This window comes from Hippopotamus amphibius, chromosome 6 (assembly GCF_030028045.1).
Source record: "Hippopotamus amphibius kiboko isolate mHipAmp2 chromosome 6, mHipAmp2.hap2, whole genome shotgun sequence".
In the NCBI taxonomy this organism is placed as follows: Eukaryota; Metazoa; Chordata; class Mammalia; order Artiodactyla; family Hippopotamidae; genus Hippopotamus; species Hippopotamus amphibius.
Window position 1 is genome coordinate 32474596 of NC_080191.1, and position 24565 is coordinate 32499160.

General features: G+C 38.2%; 1 protein-coding gene across 1 annotated transcript in view; it reads left to right on the forward strand.

Annotated features, from left to right (window-relative positions):
- Positions 1 to 15446, forward strand: part of NKAIN2 (sodium/potassium transporting ATPase interacting 2) — a 507063-nt gene extending 491617 nt beyond the window's left edge. The window contains exons 6-7 of the mRNA XM_057737751.1: positions 14667 to 14748; positions 15422 to 15446. Coding sequence (XP_057593734.1) covers positions 14667 to 14748; positions 15422 to 15446 — 107 coding nt within the window. The remainder of the gene's footprint in view (positions 1 to 14666; positions 14749 to 15421) is intronic.
- The last annotated feature ends 9119 nt before the right edge of the window (positions 15447 to 24565 follow it).

A 24565-nucleotide genomic window follows, 5' to 3' on the forward strand; every position in this document is an offset into this window, starting at 1 on the left:
AAATAATACTGATTAATGGGCCATGGGTGGGTACTATGCAAGGGACAAGGAAGAGACAGAGATTTTCTGGATTTCTGATATGAGTGAATGGGTAGATGGAAATGTCACTTGAGGAAAGTAGAATAGAGATGCAACAATTCGTTCAGTTTGGAAAGGTTGAGTTTGAGGTGCTTAACAAAGATGCAAGAGAAGACATCTAGTAAGCACTTGCCCTATGCCCAAAAGATTTATTCAAATATTAGGAAGGTAAAACACAGATGGATTTTAAAATATACGAACTCCATAAACTCTGTAAGTTCATTCAGATATTACCATTCAGTGTCTTTGTGCCAAATCCTTGATGTCTATAGGTTAAATTTCATATGGGAATTGAGCTTTCTCTAAACTAATATTTGATTTTACTTCACAATGATGTCTGCATTTTTGTCTTCAGAAAAATACTGACACACCATGTCTCCTAGACAGATAATCAGTATCTCTCCAGAATAGTACTCCCAGGGGGATCCCAGAAATGCTAGTTCATAAGATATACTGCTCAAAAAAGATTCCAAGGCCAAGTAAGTTTGACACTGAAAATTTAGAATGCACATTTACGTATTAACACCTCTGAGAGTATTACAATAAAGAAGTATGTCCAGTTTGTCCTAATCCACAGTTTTGTTTTAACCATATTGTATTGGATGAGGTACAGTGAGGCCAGAAGCAGACCGAAGAGAGAAAATCAAAAAGGGCTTTACTACATTCATGGTTCCCTGGGTAGAACACAGCATGCCACACAGGGCCCCTCAGGGAAAGCACCAAGGTGGGTCATGAGGTGGAGAGCGAGAGCGAGAGAGAGAGAGAGAGAGAGAGAGAGAGAGGAGTGCAGACTGTAAGCAAGTGCTTTTATTCTGGTTTCCAGGGAAAGAAACAGGTGAGGCAGGGTAAAAGAGTTTACAATTGGCTAAGTTTGAAAGAGGTCCCCATGAAATTCATGTTCACTGTGACTGTCAGAGAATAAGGTTTGGGGCTATCTACGGTCTCCAAATGTTTTGGGTGAGCCACAGTTTACCTGGGAACAGCCAGTGGTCATTCTGTAGATGTTAAGACATTTTACAGAAATTAAGAGTATAGCTAATAGCCCAAATATTTGAACACAGAACACTTTTTTCATAAGAAATCTTAATATTCCAGAGAATTATAATTCCAAGGAATTCATTGTAGGGAATTCTGCCCTTGGTCAAGTTTTAGTCAAAGCCATGTAAATCCAAAGGGATGTGAAGTTACAAATATCTTTTGGAAGATGAGGCTTATCTTTCAAGCATCTAATAAACTGTTTTCCATAATGCTTATGTCTTTATATGTATTTTGGCCACAACTCCTTAAGTGCCTTTATTAATCTAAAACACAAGCAGAGTTATTATAGATAATTTTTCTAATTTTAGTCTTTTTGCTCAGTGGGTAAGATATGAACTTTTTTTTTATATCCAAGTAGACTCATGCTTATCTTGGACATTCATGGGACTACTAAACAGCCTGGAGGAGATGTTCATTTGGGCCAGTTCTCCATCAGTTAGGTTTGTTTACTCACACACAGAAAATTATGAATATTTGTTGTGTAAAATGCTCTAGATTGATATTTCCCACACTTTATCTTTATCTTGATCTCTTGTCTATAAGTTTACCTCCAGGCACCACCTAGAACACCAGACTTCCAATGCTCAAGTGTAAAACAAAGTTGCAATTTTTATCTAATTTTTGGTAGCTATAAAGAAAATTATTTTGATCCTTTAAAAATGTTCTGGCTTGATGAAGGTAAAACACACACACACACACACACACACACACACACACACACACACAAATGGTCTCGGGAAGTAAGTCCTGAAATATGGGGAAAGTTTAATGTATATATAAACAGGGAAGGGGACTCTGTGTCACTGTTCTTACTGGTTGTGAATTTGCAATGAAGCATCCTGATGGAAGGGTAGTAGAGGAGGAGGTGCCAGCTCCCTACTTACCAAATTAGTTGTTTCCATTCCTAAGAGCCTTGAAAGGAACAGAGGACAGTTTGGGTTCTGCAGCTGTGCTGAGGATGGACTGTGGAGATAAGGGCCTAATTACAGCACCTGGAAGACTGAAGTATTCTTGACATCAATAGGAAGCTGACCAGCTCTGTACTCAGTTTTGATATCTGAGGCTCCGCAGCAAGTGCAGCCAGAGATCCTCAGAGGCACCAACCTCTAGGGAGCTAAGGCGAGGGTTCTGGCTCCGTGAGCCAAGACTCAAACTTAGACTCCAAGAAATAGCAATAAATCATTATTGAACTAGAGGGAGTTACTGCAGGAACATACAGTGCCTAAGATATTTTTCCTTATTTCTCCTTTTAAATAGCATCTCATTTACTTTTCTAGAGGCCAGTTTGATATACAAAGTTGTTGTTATTTTCCCCAATGAAAACCCTAGGCCCTGAAGTTTACATCTGTGACCCTTTGGTTATCTAAGCCAGAGCCCCAGCCTGACAGGCCGGCTGGCTGTGCAAACTCACAGAACACCACTGCCACCTGCTGTGCCTACCAGGAGATGACAACCACCCTTGGAGCAGAGATTTCAAATAGATTTCAAATGTGGGCAATCCCACCTCCACTCCCCCGACCCCAACACCCCCCCCCCGCCCACCCCCCCGCCCCCGGCCAAGTATCAGTCACCTAGGGCTGCAATAACAAAATATAACAGACTGGGTGGCTTAAACAACAGATATTTATTTTCTCACAGTTCTGGAGGATAGAAGTCCAAGATCAAAGTGCTGGCAGGTTTGGTTTCTACTGAAGCCTCTCTCCTTGGCTTGCAGAGGCTGAATTCTCACTTTGTCCTCACGTGCCCCCTTGTCTCTGTCTGTGCATGCACCCATGTCTCTTCCTCTTCTTATAACGATACCAGTTTTATTTAATTAGGGCCATACCCTATGGTCTCTTTAACCTTAATTACCTCTTTAAAGGCCCCATCTCCAAATATAATCACATAGGGGGTTAGGCCTTTAATAGATAAATTTGGAGGGGGCACCATTCAGTCCATGACATCCCATATCTAAAGATAAATACACATGCACGTGCACACACACACCACGTAGCTACGGGGCTAGCTTCTGCTCAGTGGCACGAACACCTGTGGGTAAGAGGCTCCAGGCACTAATGGTAGCCTCTCTGCTCCTGGCTCACTGCCAGTAGGCAGGAGTTCCGGTCAGCATCTCCTGCTGAGGGGTGGGGTGATCTGCCTTCAGATGAGAAGCTCCTCACCAGAAAAAACGCTGGGACCTGCTCCAGAGGGTATGCCTTGACACTTGAACCTCATTTGAGCGGGGCAACCATCACAACATACTTTTATATATTTGTTCATGAAAAGGCAGCAATATGTCTTAGGAGAAAAGACTTTCTGCAGGAGAGCGGGCATCCCTCGCTGAGCTGTCTTTGTGTCTGGGCTCTTCACTGTATCATCTGTTGCCAGCCATGCTGAGTTTTCCTCATGACCTCCAGTGTTTTCTAGTCCCCTCTACTTGTTCTCTTTGACAATATTCTGTGAAAGAAATAAAATGTTCCGAGATTTCTGGTCTGGTGCCTTTTATTATACTTGTAGCTCTTCTCTCCCTTAATCCTCAGCTCTTCTGCCCCAGAGTCCGATGTCCACTTATAGGGATAAAACTAAGAACTTATAGGCTTCAGAGTTGTTAGATGTGACAATTAAAAGGAAAACATGCAGCTGTGGAAAGTGTATCTAATCCATAATAGAAAAAAATAGCCAAAGTGATTTCTCAATTTTTATTGTTTTCTTATAAACCTTTGCCTTAATAGTTAAACTAAAGCTAAAAATAAACATCAGTCCTCTGGAAAATGGATCCATTTTTCTAAGTAGTCACTATCTTTTCTAAAACAGATTCAATATGTTTGCAAATATTATTAAGTATTCAAATCATCCAGGAAAATATGCAGAATGTCATTTTAAAAATATCTTAAGGGGGCTTATTTTGAAAAAGTATTGAAAACTTAATTCTATATTTAAACTTGTAGATACACACATGCACGAGTCTCCCAACCAAGCACAGATGCATAAAAGTCTGTCCTGAATTCTCCAAAATAAACTGGTCTTGGGATAAAAGTCATAATCGATTTATAGAACGTTTCATTTGAAAAGCAAACCACAGGAAATTATTCACTTCTCTGAGGCTAATAATTTTCAGTTATTTTTGTTTGATTTTTCTTCTAAAGCCTGCTGGCCTACACTTCTGTGTATTGAACTCTGTTCTGTATGTTTTGATCATTTTTCCAGTTTGACAGGATCATTGAGTTTCGATGCAATTCTTTGAGTACAAGGACACACTCTCCCCACCTGTGGGGGAGGGTAGAGGTGGGAAAGAAGGAGTACTCGTCCATTAAAAAACACTTTGGTTCTTTCTGTTTATAAAGGAGTGTAAGTTTACTGCAGAATGTAGAGAAAATACAGATAAACAAAGAAAATCAGAATAATTTCACAATTTTGAATTCTGGTTCTCAGTTACCATTTGGGTATATGTCTCCTTTCTCTCTTTTTCTATCTGGTGGTTAGGGCCATATTATACACTTTGGTAACCTGAGCTTTCTTATTATTTATAAATAACTCTCCAAACATAACCTAAGGGGTAGGCAATGAGCAGTTCAAAAAAGGTGTTAACTTCTTGGGTACCAGGTTGACAGGTAGATTTATGAGAATGTCTTATAACTTTTCAAATACCATACTCAAGCAATCAAATGAAAGAATAGTATATTATTGTTTTCTTTATAACATTTGTTTTGTAATTCTGAAGGTGACTGAGTGAAATAATCTTGTCCGTATCTGCCAGCCTCCCACAAAACCAAAATTTGCCGTTTCTTTCACCATCTCTGAACAGAATCACATAGTATTAGAGTCTGGAGCCAGAGACTTCAGATGCTACTAATCTCTAGCTAGTGCTCTGCAAAATCATAGTGAGGCCAAGGCAGACGTTGTCACCTTGCTCCTTTCCCACCCACCCCCAGAGCACAGGAGCCCTGCATTTATTTAATTTTACAACTCCTGATTCTACTTAAGATTTCTTATGCACTAAGAGAATACTGCAGAGTTTGAAATGATGGAAAACTACTGCTTACTGCTCTATTTCAACACTTTAATTTTGTAGACGCATAAAGATTAAATGACTTGCCCAAGGTCACTGAGCTTTCCGTGAACTTCTGACATAATACAGCACATACTGACTCCCTCAGGATAAGAGAGTATTAGGGGATGCCATTGGGGACCACACCTATCTTGACCACCGCTATATCCTCAGCATCTAGCCTATCCCTTACCTGGAGCAGGACTTAGTAAGTAGATGGGAAATAAGTGAATCAACCAGTCAGCTCTCCACTAACATTTCCTGGACTATATGGAAACTCCTAAGGAAAGGTAACATTTTAGACCCCAGTTTATTCTAAGTAAATGAATAATGAATTACAGTAAAGCAGCTTTCATTGTTTTCTAAACAATTGGAAGAAAATGGGGGAGGGGGGAGATATGCTGCCATATGTAAAAATAAAAGACAGATTAGATGACCAACACCTGAAACAAATGTTTACCTATAACTGTGCCTCCTGTCAATCACATGCGAGCTCCTCTCAGTGATAACAGCCTTCCCTAACAGTGAAACAATTTTCACATTAAGTCTCCTAAAATTAGTGCTGGTCTTTTTTTCAGCCTGCTGTTAAATTGCTCCCTCTCGTGGTCATGGAGGAGAAAACATATGCACTTTATTTTTAAATTTGGATATTCAGGTCCAAGCTGACAATCATTTCTCATTTTCTCCCTTTTCTCTTAATGTCTCCTCCATTATACTCTACTGCTTATTATACACACACATACATACACACTATGATCATCTTTAAATAAATCTAATGTTCCCAAATCAAAAATATCGGGGGAAGAACCGGTTCATTCTCTATCCTTTGTTGATTTGAAACAATCGGGACCTTGTTTCTAAAGACTCGATGTTGAGGCAACAACATCCAGACTCGCAAAGGAGGACCTTTAACTGAGGTGTGATAAAGAAGGTATGTTATGCAGAAAACCTGACGTGATCCAGTAGATGAATAATATCCAAGTTGTTTTAACCTGCCTCAATGGAAAAGAAAGCCAGAGCATGTGAAAGGAAGGAGAAGTGGTGACATTTACAGAAATGATTAAAGAAACATCTCCCATTTTGATTATTCTGCCTCTTCCCATTCTCTAATAGCTAGTCCACCTGTACTGGGTGTTCTGTACCTGTGTTTCTCACCATCTCTCTCTATACTCACATTGATAATGACATGAGAAGGAAAGCAGCTGAGTGGCAGAAAAATAGGATGATTTTAGCGCCAATACATATGCTCACAAAATAAAGTTGCTGGGATCCCTCAGTCCTCTCTTGAAAGAACAAATGAGAACAAGACAAAGAGCTAGCACAGGAAACAGAAGTCTAAAAGCCCTCCAAAGCTGAGACGTACTGAGAAAGGAGAGTGTACATTCAAAGTGAGTCTTTGGATAAATAATGCTGGTAGTTGCCAACTGCATGACGACCAGTTGTGCTTTAGTGGTGGAAATGGCATCTAATAGGAACAGAAGGCCAGCAGGAGGACTAAAAACACTGCATCGCTAAGGATGGCCACCAGGTATGTGGAACGAAAACACCTGAGGGGAGCAGCCTTACACAGAGCACTGAAAGAATGCCTTGTAAATAAGCAGCACAGGGTGAACCCTCAATCCTGTGTGACATTTAGATGAGGCTGCTCCAGCAGCAGAGAGTCAGGGAGGCCTCTGTGAGCACGGGATGGCATTGTGTGGCAGGGAGTGAAGGAGAAACAAACGTAACGCTCACAGGAGGTGAGGTTTGTTTAAATAATAGAAAGTAATTAGGCTGAAGACAAAAATCAGTGATGGTGTTTTATAATTACAATTAATTTAAAGGTTAATTTCCTTTGGTGCTAAAATCTTATTTAAAACATTTACCAGGAAAGGAAATGAGGATGTTACTATCAAGAGGCATAGAGTGCTTCTGGGAATCCATGCCTATTATCACTGGAAAATTAGGTTAGGCCCAAAGTGGGAATTTCAGTTCATTTCTGTATATAATAGATGAGGGTCTGGTCTCAGAGTCAGCAGGGTTGGCTCGGGCAGTGCAAGATTTGCATGTTTGTTTGTTTGTTTATGGGATTAATTGCAAATGTTTCCAACAAAGGAGCCTAGTTTATACATGAACAATCCTGACACAAAAAGAAAATTGGATATGGATTGCTGCCTTTGTAACTAATGAAGCTGATGTTAAAGGAATTCCCAAGAGCACAGAGGCAAAGGGACACATGCAGTCACTCACCCATACACCTCACCACGGAAGTAAACTGAATGGGGGCAACAGGATTTCTGTGGGCTCCAAACCTGTCAATCCTATTCTTCTCTCCCAGGTCCCACCTTTTCCATCACTCTGTTTTCCAATTGGGAATTGTCATGTCTCATGTCTCAGATTCCAATATACCCTATTCAGCAGTTCATCTCCCTAGAAACTTACTTAGTAAAATCAATGCATAATAGTAGTGACAGCCAGAGGGGAAACAACTCCTTTGCACTAATTTTTCCCATTCATTATTCCTTTGCAGATTTGTTCATTTTAAATGTTGTGTTGCTATTATCGGTACGTAAACCAATCCCACAAATATGGAATTCTGCAGATCATAGAGCTATGAACAGTATTAGCAATCACCTGCTTTAATCCCCTAATTTTACAGCTGAGGAAAGGAACATTGATTTGCTCCAAGTCAATCATTTAGAGGCAGTGCTGGGAGCAGAACTTGTCTCCCAATTCTAGGTATACTTTACACATCACTTCACTGTGAGACGATGTGGATTCTTCCAACACATGTTTTCTGAGTAGTCACTCCACATGGTAGGCTGTGTTAGTCACTACGGATGAAGCAGACACTGTCTTTGCCCTCCTGATGCTTACAGCCCAGCACACAGTTCACACGAGGAAATACACCAAAGCATGATGAGCTTCAGACAAGGAGAGTGTGGGGGGTGGGGCGGGGAATACCCCAGGGCTGCCTCATCCAGCTAAGACCACTAGGAAATTTTTCCCTGAGGAAATGACATTAAAACTGAAACCTAAAGGATGCATCAGAGGGATATACAGAATTTAACAAAGATAGGTGTGTCTTTTTTTAAAAAGGATAACTTTTTTCACCCATATTGACCAAATGGACACTGTAATTCACACAGGAATCATCTTAAGTATTTTTACTGAACCCCATAGAGCAAATCTAGTTTCACCTTTCCCAAATACCTGTACAAATATTAGAGTAACCACTGGACATTCTCATACCTGAAACGGCTATTGTTGTTCTATAAAGATGATTAATTTAGGTTTAGTCCTCCTTTCTGGAGGCTGCAAAATAATGCAAAGATTGTGTTAGCAAAAATTACAAGGGGAGGAAGAGTTCTTTCCTGGGGGATTTTAGCATGCATATTTTTTATTTTCCTAAATATGTACATATTGATGTGCCCACACCCTAATTAACACCACTATTTAAATGGGCTGTGCCTTCTAAATATATCCTGGACATCAGCTGACAAGACATACCCAATCATGTCTAACTAGCTTGCCTGTAGTTTTTAATAACTGCTCTCTCCTATTTCAACTGAAAGGCATGTCACATATAATTCTAACAGGGGAGAACAAAACAGAGACTGGCGAATCTAATCCACCCAAATGGCATGGCACAAAGTGAGGGCAGGCATCTTTTTTTTTTTTTTAGCTCTTTATTGGAGTATAATTGCTTTACACTATTGTTCCAGTTTCTGCTATACAACAAAGTGAATCAACTGTGTTTATACACATATCCCCATGTCCCCTCCCCTCCAAGACTCCCGCCCACCCTCTGGATCCCACCCCTCTAGATAATCACCAATCATCAAGTTGATCTCCCTGTGTTATGCAGCAGCTTCCCACTAGCTATCTATTTTACATTTGGTAGTGTATATATGTTAATGCTACTCTCTCACTGAGTCCCAGCTTCCCCTTCACCAACCCCCCACCCTGTGTCCTCAAGTTCGTTCTCTATAGCTGGATCTTTATTCTTGCCCTGTCACTGGGTTCATCAGTATCATTTTTTCAGATTCCATATATATGAGTTAGCATACAGTATCTGTTTTTCTCTTTCTGGCTTACTTCACTCTGTATGACAGACTCTAGGTCCATCCACCTCACTACAAATATCTCAATTTCATTCCTTTTTATGGTTGAGTAACATTCCATCATATATATGTGCCACATCTTCTTTATCCATTCATCTGTTGATGGGCATTTAGGTTGCTTCCATGTCCTTTAAGATAGTTTGTTTAGTCATCTCATGTTCTGCACATGATTTCACACCTATTGAAAGTATTAAAGATATCTGAATACACAATTTTCTGGCTCCTGCTTTACAATTTCTTAATCTTATCAGCTCTAACCATCTTTGTCACCACTCTCTTCAACTTGCCCCCTTAGTTTCCTTCACCAAGAAGGCTAATTTTGATCACCTTCATTATGGAGGAAGAAGTTTTCTCTGAAAAAATCAACAGTTCCAAAATTCTCTGCCTGACTGTAAACTATCTTTACTCCCTTTTTGTTCTCCTGTCTCTCTCCTGGAGGAGTTTTTCTTCATCTTTATTTAGGAGCTTCCCTCCACTGGAACCTCTGTTTATCTTTCTACTCATCATCTACCTCTTGGATCCACAAGAGCAGTGGTGCTCTTACAGGCACCCTTGGTTTCCTTCCTTGCTTTCTCTTCCGTCATGCTAGGATTTTCAATATCCTTGCCTGATGTGCCTCAGATGCAGTTTTTCCACTTCTAATCCTGGATTGCTGCTCATGGCTAGAGAGAGTCCCTAAACCCAGTTGGATGCTTTCTCCTGCTCAACAAGGCTTTCACTCCTCTCCCATTGACAGTGTGCCACAGTCACCAAGGACCTACTCCAAACCTTTCCAAGTTCCTTAAGCCTGGTACCCAAACCTGAGAAAGCCAAAGCTACTAAACATAAACTCCTTTCATTTTTTCCTTCAGAACCTCAACAATTCTCATACTAGCAATTACCATTTTGTCTTCTTGAACCCTGCCCAAATTTGAGAGGAACAGTTAAGCTTTTCCTCTCCAAAGCAATCCTTCCACCAAGCCTTGGCCTCATCTCCTCTGCCCAATCCAGGAGATGAGCTCTTGGTGTCTTCATTCTTGCCCACCCCACTGTAAAGTTCCTTTTTCCTACATACGGATCAAAGCCTCACAGACCACAAACCAGGCCTGACCCAGCCTCTCCCCATCTTTTCAGATAAGATACAAGCTGATTTCCAAAAATATTTGCAATATGGAAACTCAGTTCCACGTAGTTTTTTTAAAATATAAAATATCTTCCCTTTTTTTCTACAGTATGTCACATAGGCTATTCCCCTTGCTTGTCAGACCACAGTTAACCAAGCTGGCATTTGAAGGGTTTCCATTAACCTACCTCAGCTTCTTCTGCTAATGATTTCCATATTTAGGTCATTCCATACAAAATTCCAGTAAATTCTAATACAAGGTTCTCTTCTTTGACCTGTATCTCCATCTACTCTTCTGGCCTGAAAAATTCTCATCTTCTCAATAAATAACCTAAATATATGTTTTAAAGCATAATTTGAACCTTTTGTTTTGTATAAATCCCTTGCTAAAAGAGATGAGATCCCAAATCTACTTGTAGTGTACCCATAAAATACACTCATCTAAGTATTACTTACAACCCTGTGAAGTTGGAAGTGTTTTATTATTTCTACTTCACAGAGGAAGAAAGTCAGGCTCGGAGCAGTTGTGGCCGGCTTGTGGGTATGATGCTGGTAAGAAGGGAAGGCACACCTGAGCCCAAGTTTTCTGACTCCCAAGCCCTTGATCTTTACACTACTTCAACCCTTCCCTGGGATGTAGCCAGTGATGGCATTAGGTCATTAGAAGATGATTCAATAGCAAGATCCTGGTCACAGCAGAAAACCAGCATGTGTTTCTTCAAATCTCACCTAAGTTCATGGCAGCACTAAGAATTAGCAAAAACAGGCAAGAGTGAAAAGACAAAACAGTTTTTCAAGTGGAAACATTTGATGTTTTGTTAAGTTTTTAGAACCAATAGCTTAAAGTGGTTACTCAAATGATCTCTAACTAAAGAAGTATTTCATTTTTACATCATTGTAGTGATTGCATTCCACTTTTGGTTTTTACTATATGGAAATGTGTTACCAAGTTTAAAACACTGCAGATCTGGTCCTGATACAACTAAGAGAGAAACATGGAAAAACAGAACCCTAAGACCCTGAGAAAATGTTATTTTCTGAACAAGGTTAGGAGGTGAAACATCTGCTGTAATTTAGCTAAGTCTCATTTCATTCAATGCATGTTTCACCTGTCAGAAGCTCTCTATAGCATCACACTTTAGAGACCTTTCAGGCAACAACAGACTAAAGTATCTCTACAAAGAGTTGTGTTTTCCTAATCAGAAAAAAAAAAAAAAAAAGCTCTGAGTCCACTCAGAGTTATAAGTCCAGACTGAGCACATCAAGCTTACACAGGTAGCTGAATTGCTGACACCAAGTAAGTGTGTGGGGGAGGAAGGTGGGTCTTCTGAATTTGGACTATGGTTGGTTATGCTCTGAATTCCTTTTGTGCAACAGGAGATAAGTACCCTGGAAACACTTACCCGCAGAGATAATGGATTTACACTCTATTTTCATAGGCCCACACAAACTCTTTAATGTCTTTCAATGAGTTCTTCCAAATATTTAGGCTTAGCTTTCTGCGAACTGCCTTTTAAAATATCCCCCATGGTCTTTTCCAGCTCTGTCACCAAAAGAGAGTGTGTTGACTGGTGGCTTTGTCGTTAATAACGGAGGTACAATTTTATATTACAATAACTCCCTGCCAACATGTATTTTAAAAAGCAGTTTTAGGTTTGCTGAACTCAGTGTTCATGATTAAAGGGTTTAAATAAAAGGGAAGCTCACTACAGGGAACATACTCGAGTGAGGAATATTTATTCAAAAAGCATTTTTCTCTCACTTGGTAATTTCTAAATCCCACTATTATTAATGCTATTAAATCATAGTTATTAAACTGATATGGCACTTTACTAATTTAAAATAATTGGGCCTCCGTAGGTGAGTAGATAAAAACACACCCATATTGCAGATAGGAAAACTAAGGCAAAGAGAAAACTCTGTAACAATTGCAAAGAAAATAACATTCCCGAGTTGTTTGCAGAGAACCAAAAGCAAATCGCTCCAAAGAGACAAAGATTAAACAAGTTTTATTTTATTTTGTCACCTTCTATCTAGCCATGTACCTCTGTTCAAGATGTTATGAACTGGCCAGAAAGAAAGCAATGTTTTCCCTACCAGTTATCAATATTTGCAACATGACAGTATTCATCAATGGATAACCCTCTCACCCAGTCATTTTTTTTCCCACATTTTAAAGCTTTTTATTGGAATATAATTGCTTTACACTGCTGTGCCAGTTTTTGCTGTACAACAAAGTGAATCATCTGTATTCATACATATATCCCCATATCCCCTCCCTTCCAAGACTCCCTCCCACCCTCCCTATCCCATCCCTCCAAGTCATTGCCCATCATCAAGCTGACCTCCCTGTTTTATGCAGCAGTTTCCCACTAGCTCTCTATTTAACATTTGGTAGTGTATATATATCAATACTATTCTCTTGCTTCGTCCCAGCTTCCTCTTCACCCCTCACCCTGTGTCCTCAAGTCCGTTCTCTACAACTGCATCTTTATTCCTGCCCTGTCACTGCCATATGACCCAATAATCCCACTACTGGGTATATACCCTGAGAAAACCATAATCCAAAAAGAAACATGTACCATAATGTTCATTGCAGCACTATTTACAATAGCCAGAACATGGAAGCAACCTAAATGCCCATCAACAGATGAGTGGATAAAGAAGATGTGGCACATATATAAAATGGAATATTACACAGCCACAAAAAGAAATGAAATTGAGTTATTTGCAGTGAGGTGGACGGACCTAGAGTCTGTCATACAGAATGAAGTAAGCCAGAAAAAGAAAAACAAATACTGTATGCTAACTCATATATATGGAATCTAAAAAAATGGTACTGATGAACTCCAGTCATTTTGATGCTAAAGCATGTCGTAGCCTCTTTCCTTCTACTCCTCTAGACCGAAGAGACTAGTGTGGTGCCTTCTTTCCATTGGTATCCAAAAGATTGCTTGGGTCCTGTGAGATAAAAGAAATCTTTTGTTTCCTCTCTTTCTCCTTCCTGTCATCTATGTTGTCAGCTTTTTGTTGTTTTGCCTCTTTTCACCATACCTCACAAGCTCCACATCCAGCAATGGGAAAGAAATAACAAAAACAAAACTTTTTCACAGCACTCTTAGTATTTACTGTCCCAGTTACTATCACGTCCAAAATGCAGTGGTATAAAACAACCATTATTATGCTCATGGATTTGTGGGTTAACAACCCAGAGAGGGCAAAGTGAGGATGGTTTGTCTCTGATCCCTGATATCAGGGGCCTCAGCTAGGGAGACTCCAAGAATGGGCTGACTCAACAGCTTGGGCTGGAATCATTTGCAGGCAGTTTTTCTCACATGTCTGGGTGTTGATGGTAACTGTCAGCTGGGACCTCAGGTAGCCTGTCAGCTGAAATCATATCCAAGGATCCTTCATTGTTCTCTCTCCACATAGGCTAGTTTGGGCATAATGGCTGTGTTCCGAAAGAGAGCATCCCTAAGGAGCAAAGGGAAGTGCATGACATTTTTTTAATCTAGCCTAGGAAGTCATACAGTGTCATTTCTACCATACTCTAGTGGTCAAAGCGCCACAAAGTTCTACCCAGGTTCAAGAGGAAGGGACAAAGACCCAAACCACAGGGTGACGTGAGTGTCAAAGTCACATTGTAGGTAGATATGGAATAGGAGATATTGTTGCAGCCATTTTGGATAATATAATCTACCACAGTAACTCTTGTTATATCTCATTGTACTCTCTTAAATATCTAAGTATGTATTGCATTTGAATGTTTGGTTAGAGTTTGCCCCACGTCTTTATTTCTGATTGTCTATTTGAGACTATGAACCACGTAATGGCAAGGACAGCCATGTTGAGCTAATTTACATGACCTCCACCATAGCACCTTGTACTTGACAATCATAGGATATTATATCATTACTAGTGCTGCAGTTGCTGACAGATACATGCACTTGAGCGATCATTATTTTTTACATTTGTAATGTGTTGCAGAAAATCTCCATGCTAACCAAAAAGACATATAGCATCTTAATTGTGCAAGTGAACTTTATTACTCCAATTAGGTCTTGGTTGCTTCAAAAGAGTATATAATTTCTTCTCCCAAGTGAATAGATTCCTGTAAAGCAATAATTGAATCTCACAGTTGAGGGAGGGGAAAAAAAAATCACTGCCTTGAAGGAACTATCTTTTTTCCTCCACAATTAGCTACTTCTGGTTTAATAGATTATTTAAGAGTTTATATTAGTAATCTGTGTAAGACCTTGATCATAAATGTTTATCACTTCTGAAAAGTTAACTAATTAAGGCAATTGTCCCTTTTTAGTTGATTTCATAGGTGGCTTTGACTCTTATGGCTATCAGGGGCCTCAGAAGACATCTCATTTACAACTACAGCCTATGTACATGTAAGTACTTTACTTTGGAGGTATTCTTCTGGGATACTAAAAGATGATTAAATAAATGTTATTGTGGCACAAAATAGATGGCATGCAGCTTTCCTTCAGTCATTTACTTCCAGTATTTTCTCTTCTATTAATATTGTTTTGACTGAGATAATTCTAATAACACTTTATTCATAATTTTTAAAAAATTTAACTTATCAGGAAAGCTATCTCAAGTTACTTTTAAAAGTAGTATTATGTATCTTTTAAAAGCATTTAAAAAGTAGTCTTATTTATCACCTACATGGCTAAAAGTCCAATATAATATACAACTTCTTTGAATTACCCAAAAGTTGTATATTTTGAAAACGATATAACACTGTAGGTAGTTATATGAAACTATATGTAAGCCATATATCCTGGTTTTCCCACTATAGTCTTAGTTTACATGGGTTATCCTGGTATAATTATTAGCAGCACTCCCTATTACTCTTAAAAGTGTTCTCATTTGGATGATAAATGATAGGTTATCCCCTTATATATAGTATTAAAAAATAATAATACTCTTTATCATTTTTCTGGTGTGAAAAGTGAAAATGAAACCAGACTATTAACACTGAAACTTATCAGACCCTTAACTCTAGCACTCAAGAGAGCAGACCTACAATCAGAGCCTGATTTTTATATCTGTGTTTAGGCAAATTCCCTTGGATAACAACTGATAACAAATTCTATATATCAGCATCAAGTGATATGCTGAATTGCAAGCGAAGATCAAAATAGAAAGTAAGATTCCAATTCATTTCGAAATGTGAGCTTCTCTCTTTGAAGATATGTGTTTGTCGTCGTTGTCCTCCACCATTGAATCATTTTACCTTTTAATACTGTTAGTGTGTAGGATAATAAATACATTTTTTGGAGTATTTCTCCTCTGGAGAGATTAAAGTAATCCTCATACATCCCCTTTTAAGCTTCTTTTTGCAAAAGGAATGATCAATGCATCATGCCTGCATTTTGTGTGTGTCTCTTGTAGTTCCCCAAAAGCATCTGGTAACACCACTCGTAAAAAAGACTTTATCAAGTTCAGAAATCAGCCGATACTATATGTCATTCAAAGCACCCCTTCTGTAAACAGGACACCACACATCCCCTCTTTTACATTCCCAAAACCACTACCCTAATTCAGGCATTCATTAACTGAAGTTTTCCAGTCTTTCTTATTTTAGAACCCTTATGTCATCTTCCACGGGACTGCCAATTTAATACTCTTAAAGTACCGCTCTATGTTAGGCCCCTGCCCCAAAACTATCAATGACTCCGTACTGCCTACTGAACAACGTCCAAACTCCTTACCAGATCTTGCAAATCTATTCTGATCTGGCCCTAATGTTCTATTGAAATATTATCTTTTCTCTTCAACCTTTAATAGCTTTTGAGTCTCAGCCATATGCAGATGACGCTGGGAGACACCAGAAAAATGTAATGATGAATAAGAACTGGCCCCTGCTTCCTGAAGCTTATCATCTATTGAGGGCATATATAGTCTGATATCTCCCTTATCCATTTTTTTTTTTTAACAGCCAAACTAAAACTCTTGCCATCTGCAAATATGACATGTATTTTTCCAGTTGTCCATGCTGTTCTCTTGACACCAAATGTCTTTTTTCCAAATTCTACTCTTTCAAATCCCACTCACCTTCAAATTGTATCTTAAAATATACTTTCTTTATGAAACATTTCTTAATCTTTTTCCTTTGATATTTCTTTTGGTTCTGCCCAATACTGTAGTTGTATTTTTATTTATACCATAATGTTCATATCCTCCCAGAAAGATTTGATAACTTAAACAAAAAATAAAATAACTCCTTTACATTCTTTACCATTCTTCTCAGTATTGTAACATAGCCTTCTTTAAAGTGTTCTATTAAAAAATAAAGGAAAAGCAGTAAGGAGTAGTGGTTAAGATGAGCTACTGAATGCAGACTGCATGAGATAAAATTCTTTATGACCTTGGACCTATAACTTTATTTGAATAATTTTATTCTCACCAAGCCTGTTTCCTCACCTGAAAAATAGAGACAAGAGCATATGTACTTCATATAGTTGTTCTGAATTTATATAAAACAATGCTTATAGAGCATGTACGACATAGGACATTTCACATACTAAATGCTTAACAATTTATTAGTTGTAGGAACAAAGTTTATGTTAACCAATATTACTCATTAAAAGACTTTATCAACTCAGAAATCAACATACGCTGCATTCATTCCCAAAAAGTTTCCTCTGTGAACAGTATATCACATATATCAGCCCAAATAACATGTAACAGTATGTTTGTGCTCAAAAGAACCCCAGAACATCTACAAGTCCTGCAATTTCTTGCTTCTGACAATATCACACATTTTTAATCACATAACATTACATTGTGTTGGTCAATATGAGTGATCAATAAATATGATCAAAATATAATAAATTAGATGTAATCACTATGTAAGGATAAGCTCTCATAATAACACGTGAATGCTAATTATACGTAACCAAGAATATAGTTTCAAGCCAGGCATTTATAATTCCAATGCTGTCTTTAAAGAGAGGACTCTTCAAATTTTATGTCCAGAATGAAATTCCTTGAAGACAAAAACTTCTCATGATTTTATTAAATACTTTAAATACTAAACTAAAAGTAATAAAAATATTATTTTCCTCTTCACTGCCTGGGAATGGTAAAATTATATAAGAGCTTTCATGTCTCACTGCTTATGAAGTAAGTTAAATGTTTATCACCAGTCAAAATACTATTACCATCCCTTCTACAAAGCAATCCCTAGAAGACCTCAAGTACTAGAACACTAAGATTTTATTTTACAGATGAGGAAACTGGATGAAAGGAAAGAAAAAGTTGACACAACTTGTTAGTTACGTAGGCCCAATTATCAGCCAGTTTTTTCCAAATTCTTATGTGGACCGTGAGTTTGCTCTATTTCATTCCCTGATTTTAAATTTACTCATCTTTACTTCCTCACACTAACTTAGCTGCCATAGTTCCATACATGCCTGCACCCTCCCCTTTTCCTGCGTTCCCCTTATTTCCTTTTGATTTTACATTATGTGGTGTTGAAAGAAGAGCTTTTTCAACTGTGTAGCCCTCAAAAACAATCATTGGAGAGTTGCGGCCTACTAGAATGCCATGAAAAACTAAAACCGATTCATGCATAAACTTTATTCTCTACTGGGAAGCACGGACCTGAGCATCTCCTGTGTCTTTGTCCTGTGGGGTGGATCTTCTCCTGTCAACCTGCCGTAAATAAGTTTCATAAAGTAAGAGTAATTTAACATCACAGGCCAGTTCAAGCACCCCAATGATATTACATAGCAACTGGAAATAAAAGCAGTTCCTCAGAAGGAAAACAGATGCTTAAAAGCAGTGCGCAGTTTTAGCTGTGGGGTTTCCATTATACCCAGCAAATTTTCTGTGGCTCAGAGCCTAGACAAGGCTTTGAAAACACTGCCCTAACTGATTGCCATTCACAGCTGTGTTTAGGTTCCTGTAGTCAATGAATATAGTCCTCTTTCTTTTTTTTAAAGTTAAGTTGGGTGAATGTTCTTGGTCTGTGATTATTCAGATTATCTATAATCCATCTAAAAGGGAAAAGTTTTCATTAATTTTTCTTTCATAGTTTGGAGAACTCTTTGAAACAAATAATGGCTTATCAAGTTGCTGCGCAAAAATATCCCCGTGTCCGCAGGTTAATTTTCTAACCAAGTAGCTGTTTTGACTACCACTGACCTATGTGCCGGAACAGGTGTAGATCTGTTTGGGCTCCCTACAGTATAAATGTGAGAATATCCCATGCTATATTAGACCACATTTGATAACATTACGTTCTTTTGGGCAGCCTAATTGTACAGCAATACATATTCATTTGCCCTCAGAAAATGGATTTTAAATTACCATAGATGGCCTCTCTATCAGAAGGTTGCACTGAAGAAAAAGTTGAGAGGAAAACTTATTTAAAGCACAATTTGGGCTTTGGACTTTTTTTTTTTTTTGGTTTACTCTTGTGCTTGGAGAGGTGAGAAAAGGTACCGAACTCCTGCCCTTGATTAAAACCATCTTTTCTCTCTGTCTCTTAGGTCAAAATAATACAAATGGCTTCAGTATATCAGCTCCTGGACCTTTCAAAGAACTTGTTTTGCAGTGGCCTCCTGCATTTTTTGAAAAGCAAGAAGCAACTAAGTTTAAATATATATACACACTGACAAAACATAAAGCCTCCACATACACTGGGACACACACACACACTCACACTCACACATGGGCACAGGCACACACCAATTCTACTTGGCCTCCTTTTTAAGTGAAACAGACAAATGTGCAGGATACACCCATCGTGGATTTCCTGAAAGCAGGCTGCTTTCTCCCAGGCCTTTGGAAAGTTCATAAGGAGATGTGTTGGTGCCCTCTGCTGGCCGTCACTAACTCCTCTACAGCTCAGCTAGTCGGCTTCTGCAAACTGCAAAGTCATCCAGGGTACATTAGTTTGAGAGCCCTGTCTTCTGCACTCCATATGTCTTGATAGCACTATGGCTACGTAGGCAATGTAATTGCAAAAACAAACGAAACATGCCATGATGACCTTGTAACCGAAGTCTGAAATGGCAGGTTGTTTGCCCTAAAGGCTGTACTGTACATACTTGCCTTAACCCACCTAAGTTGTGCGCCTGAGAATCTCAGTGCAGACATCCCCCAGTCACTTCCTTTAGGCTAACACACTGCTATTAATTCCGAATGAGTTCAAGTATGTGAGTGTCATGTCAAGAAACACAACTGTATAGCTCAGCAGCTCCAGTGTGTCTGTGTACGAAAACTGCCAGCTGTCAGCAAAGTGCTTTTACCATTGAGCCTCCAAGGTGGCCAAAAAGAGACAAGTAATAATAACAAAGTAATAATTGTCATCTTTATAATTCTTCAATAAGGTCTTCTGAGGGGGTTGGGTGGGATGAAGTGAAACGTACTAATCTACTAAACTCATTAAGCTACTGGAAGCAGAGAACAGAAACGGCTTAACTGATTTATTGCACTCTAGGTGCTTTTATAAGTATCTACAAATGTCTTTTACTAACACAGAAACAGCTGTGGATTTCTATCAACAGAGGCCAACTGAATATGTATTAGCTATGTTTACTCTTTTATATCTAATTCAAATGGAAGCCCCTATGTAGGTGAACTTTTTTTCCTAACTTCAGCATAGGAGATTATTTTTTGGGTGGGTGGGGGGAGCAATAGTTACCTTGGTGAAATATTTGAGATCTCTTTGTGGTATTTGGGGGATCTGTTGTGTGTTAGAGTGTATTTTAATCCTCCTGTATTATTGTGGCAGAAAAACTGTGCTGTTAACGTAGTTGGCAACAAGATGCCTTTGGAAACTTAATAGTAGGTCAATGTGTTTATGGAATATTCTGAATTCCTAGGAAATTTTGTTCTATATATTCAAACATTTGGTTTTCATTAGTGAAAAACATAATTAGCTCAGGCTTGTCAGGAACTCAGATGAGTCACTTTTTTTTTGGATTCACCTGAGACACTAAAATCAATTTTTTTTAGAACTAATACACCATCTTTAAATGCAGTGAAATTCAGATTTGAAAAGTTGTAGATTGGCATGGAGCAACTTTTTCTCTTGGTTTCTATGAAGTTTCAGTTATTGGGTTAACCTACTTTGGACGTTAGCTCATCCAACTCTACATAAACCAGTCCCATTACTGTGTCTGCATGGATGTCTGTGATCTACACACATACACATTTGAAAATAACAAAGGAACAAGGGAAACTATTAGAACATATACTACAAAAAAAAAAGTTCCAGCACTTGTGCTTGAATTTTCTCAGTGGTTTTTATTATGTTTGTCCACATATACAGGCATAAAATATACAATCACAAACATGTCAGTGAAACCTCATATGATGATTTTATAGTGACATGCATGTTTAATGTATGAAAAAAATATTTACCAATGTATCATCCTTTGATTCTTAAAATATAAATACTATACATGCCAGAAATTATTCTAATGTGACTACTGATGTGAGGTTTCACTGTACATTCATGCTGTGATGAGATACCACCTTATAAGACATGTATATGGATACAGATTTAAATGCACAGAGAATAAACCCTCATATTCCTGCTTTAAGTTTTAGCCAAGTTACCATCTAATCACTACTATCATCACCACCAAAATTTTCAAAACAGTTGTTGACTACTAAAAAGGAATCAGTGGACAGGGAGCACAGTAGTGTGATTCTATCTGGAAAAACATCTAAGTTGTACAGCTGTATCCTCCTCAAAATCCGGTGAAGAATGCTATTTTTCTAGGCTGAGCTTTTGTTATAAACCTAATATTCAGAAGGCAAGAGTTACAACCCTGACGTGTCTCTCTTTTTTTTTTGCATTTGTTAATTCTGAATGTATTTTTAACGGAGTGATTTTTTTGACTTACTAGTGTAATTTGCATTTTAAAAATAAATGGAAAAACAATCAAGTTTCCGAGCCATCCCTGAAAGCCCTTGTTCCTTCTCAAAGTATATTTGATTATGTCATTGACAGAGAAACACTATTCCATTGACATGGAGGCAATGCTGATGTTCTGAACTGTACAGGGATGTGTCAGCAGTAAAAAGGAATTGCCAGGTCTTGGCACCATTTTAGCTCAGTCATAGGTAGCACATACTTTTATTATCTCCTGACACTAAGGGTTCTTTTTTACAAGACTGCCTGGAATAGACTTGCTGTCATTTGGAGAACTTTTATTTCCCTTCTCTGTCTGGAATTTTGAGTTAGCATCCAGCTAGTAGCTGGATTATAGGGCACTATATTAAAAAACCTTTGGTTGACATAGGTATGGTTTTTCATTTTTTATTTGTCAAATTATTTAAAATAAAATAATTTAAAATACTTATTGCCCCTTTGGTGATATAGATTTTTATGACAATTAGAGTGAGCATTTTGAAATAGGACAGACAAGCTGAAAAGACTAACCCCCTGGCACTTGTGATAGTATAGACACAATTTCAGCTGAGGTTTACCATATGCACTCAAGGGATAGAGGGCTTTAGCTGCTCCAGGCTGCTGGGGTTACGCCCTTCCTCTAACAGCACATAGACACACACCAGCCCCCAGACGCCAAAATTGATTGAAAACAAGGAGGGCTTTGAGGCAACATTCCAAGAAGCTAAAGATCAACTTGTAGTATTTCATTTCTAGGCCACATGGTGAGAGCCTTGTAAATGATCAAGCCTGTTTTCACTTATGTTCACTGTGTGGAAAGTATGCTGAAGTGGGTTCATTGAAGGAGAGTGGATGACTGCCAGGATGTTGCTTCCCACCGTGAGGGCAAATGCACACAAGACTTCAGTTGCATAAAAAAGAGACAAAAGGTAATTGGTCAACCCTAAAAAAAGATCATATATGTATATGATGTAAAGAAAAGATTCCTTAGTCTGGAGTTCTCCATTAAATAAGATGTGCATTTGGTAAATAATAGGTGGTACTAAGATCTTCATCTGGTAGCTAGCAAAAAACATAAACTCTGAAACAGGGAAGCAAATATCCAACATTCCACTGCATAATAACAAGTGGACAATTTGAACTCAGAAATAAAAACATTTTAAATAGATCACATTGTAGAACAAACTTTTGAGATATAAAATCATTCATTATAGAAACAGTAAACTAAGGCCCACAGAAGTTAAGAAATTACTCAAGACTACCATTTATCCTGAAAATGCAAATACCCCACCATTCTACAACAAATTCTAGTATGTGCATTCTGGTCAGAATACAATAAACTACACCCCAGACAACTGGGATTTATCAAGTGGCTCTTGACTGTGTAAATCACAATGAATGCTGACAAGGTAGACTCTAAGTGTATAAGATCAGAAAATACTTCTGAATTATTGTGTATTAAGTTCAGTATAGTTTCAATGTTAAATATGCTTTTTTATGTTTGTATACTGAAGAAAATGCACAACCTAAAAGTTGAGAATTATGTGTTACTTGGCAGACAAAACTGAGGACTTAAGCCCAGAAAATAGCCTCTCAGCTCTGAGGGACTGTTCCAAAGAGGTAATAGAGGAGCCAGGATACATAGAAGTTTTGCAACAAAAACCAGGTAATCAGAATATCAAACGATTACTATTAAAGAAAACCACACATCTCAAGTTAATGAATTTAGTACTTTTCTGTGTGTGGGAAGATGCAAGAGTCTGGGCTTATTGATATCATTCCTTTGACATGCACCTCAGCTATCTAGGACCAGTATCCTGCTTTTCTCCATCCTGAATTCCCTTCAGGGTGCACAGTCAGGGGTGGCTGCAGTGGCTGCTGGCCACAACATCCTTTGTTTACTGATATGGCAAGCAACACTTTTCAACCACATGTTATAGCTCTCTTAAATATCAATAACATGTACCCACATCTTAACATATATATATGTTCTTACATATTAGTCAACCAATTATGTTCATCATACATTTATGAATAGCTAATATTAGAGAGATTAATACTACTCAAACTGTATACTTCCTATGTTGTCAAGAAAAATCTTCCTTCAGACATTTTATCTGTCTTGGGTAAAATTCCAGTACTCAACACTTGTATTCAAGAAGGTTTGATGTCAAAATCCTTATGTTATAAAAAATGAAGCCCAAATTATTCTTCTCACTTGTGAATCTTTGCTTAGGATCCATGTTCAATCCCCTTTCATTGTATTACATCTACCACCCACTCCCAACAAAAGAAAGAACAAAATCTGTGATTGACATATTATGTCCAATTTAAAACATGCTAGTGTCTTGAAATAATCACTTTTAATAGGTATGAGAGCAAAATCTCCAAGACATGTATATACTCTACTCCTTTTAATTCAAAAGAAAGCTCGAACTAGAGAATCCACTCAAGGGTCTCATTAGACACTGAAATCTGCACCAAGCTATGGTTGCCAGTGACCACAAAGAAAACGAAGGTGAGTTCCTCCTTAAAGGGATAAAGACAGATCTTTTTATACTCCCCAGAATTATACTGTTTTTCAAAAATTCTTAAATATTATGGAGTTTATAAGCAAATAAGCTTAAAATTTTGGTGGATATTAAAAGCTAATTTCTGTAAGATAAATTCGGAGAGGAAAAATCCTTGTATAAGCCACATGTTGATATTCTGACATTTTAAACCATTATTAAAATCAATGTAAGCCATTTCTACAATGAGAGCACAGAATTGTGGTACCCTAATAACAGGTATATTTTTTAACCTCTCATTCTACCCTCATGAATTTGAGCTGTAACAGCAATGGAATAAAACAACTTCCAAAAAAGATTGCAAATTGATGCTGTCACCCCAAGGATGATGGATTGATTCAATTAATCAGTAAGTCTTTTCTAAGAGTCCTTCAGGGAGTTATTTACCAGAGGCATACCCTGTTTGTTCCCCTTTTGTGTGCCTGTCATTTTTCTTCATTATTCTTCTAGTTTTACTCATTATATCCTTTGGGGATATGTTGATCTCCATTTGTAGAGAGGTTTTTGCACACAGCTGTCAAGACATAAATCTTTCCAGCCTCACAGTGGAAGCCACCAGAACACCTGAACCTGTTTTCTCTGTTATGTCAGGCTGACCTAGACTCTTAGGATGAAGTCAAACAAATGGACACTGAGTTATGACTGGGAAGTCAATGGGGAAGTATCAAATTGAGTGAAAGCTATGAAAAATCCTCCATTAGTAAGGATATATAACAACACACCAAGGAGCTAGCCTTCCCATCTCCAAAAGCAGGTAGG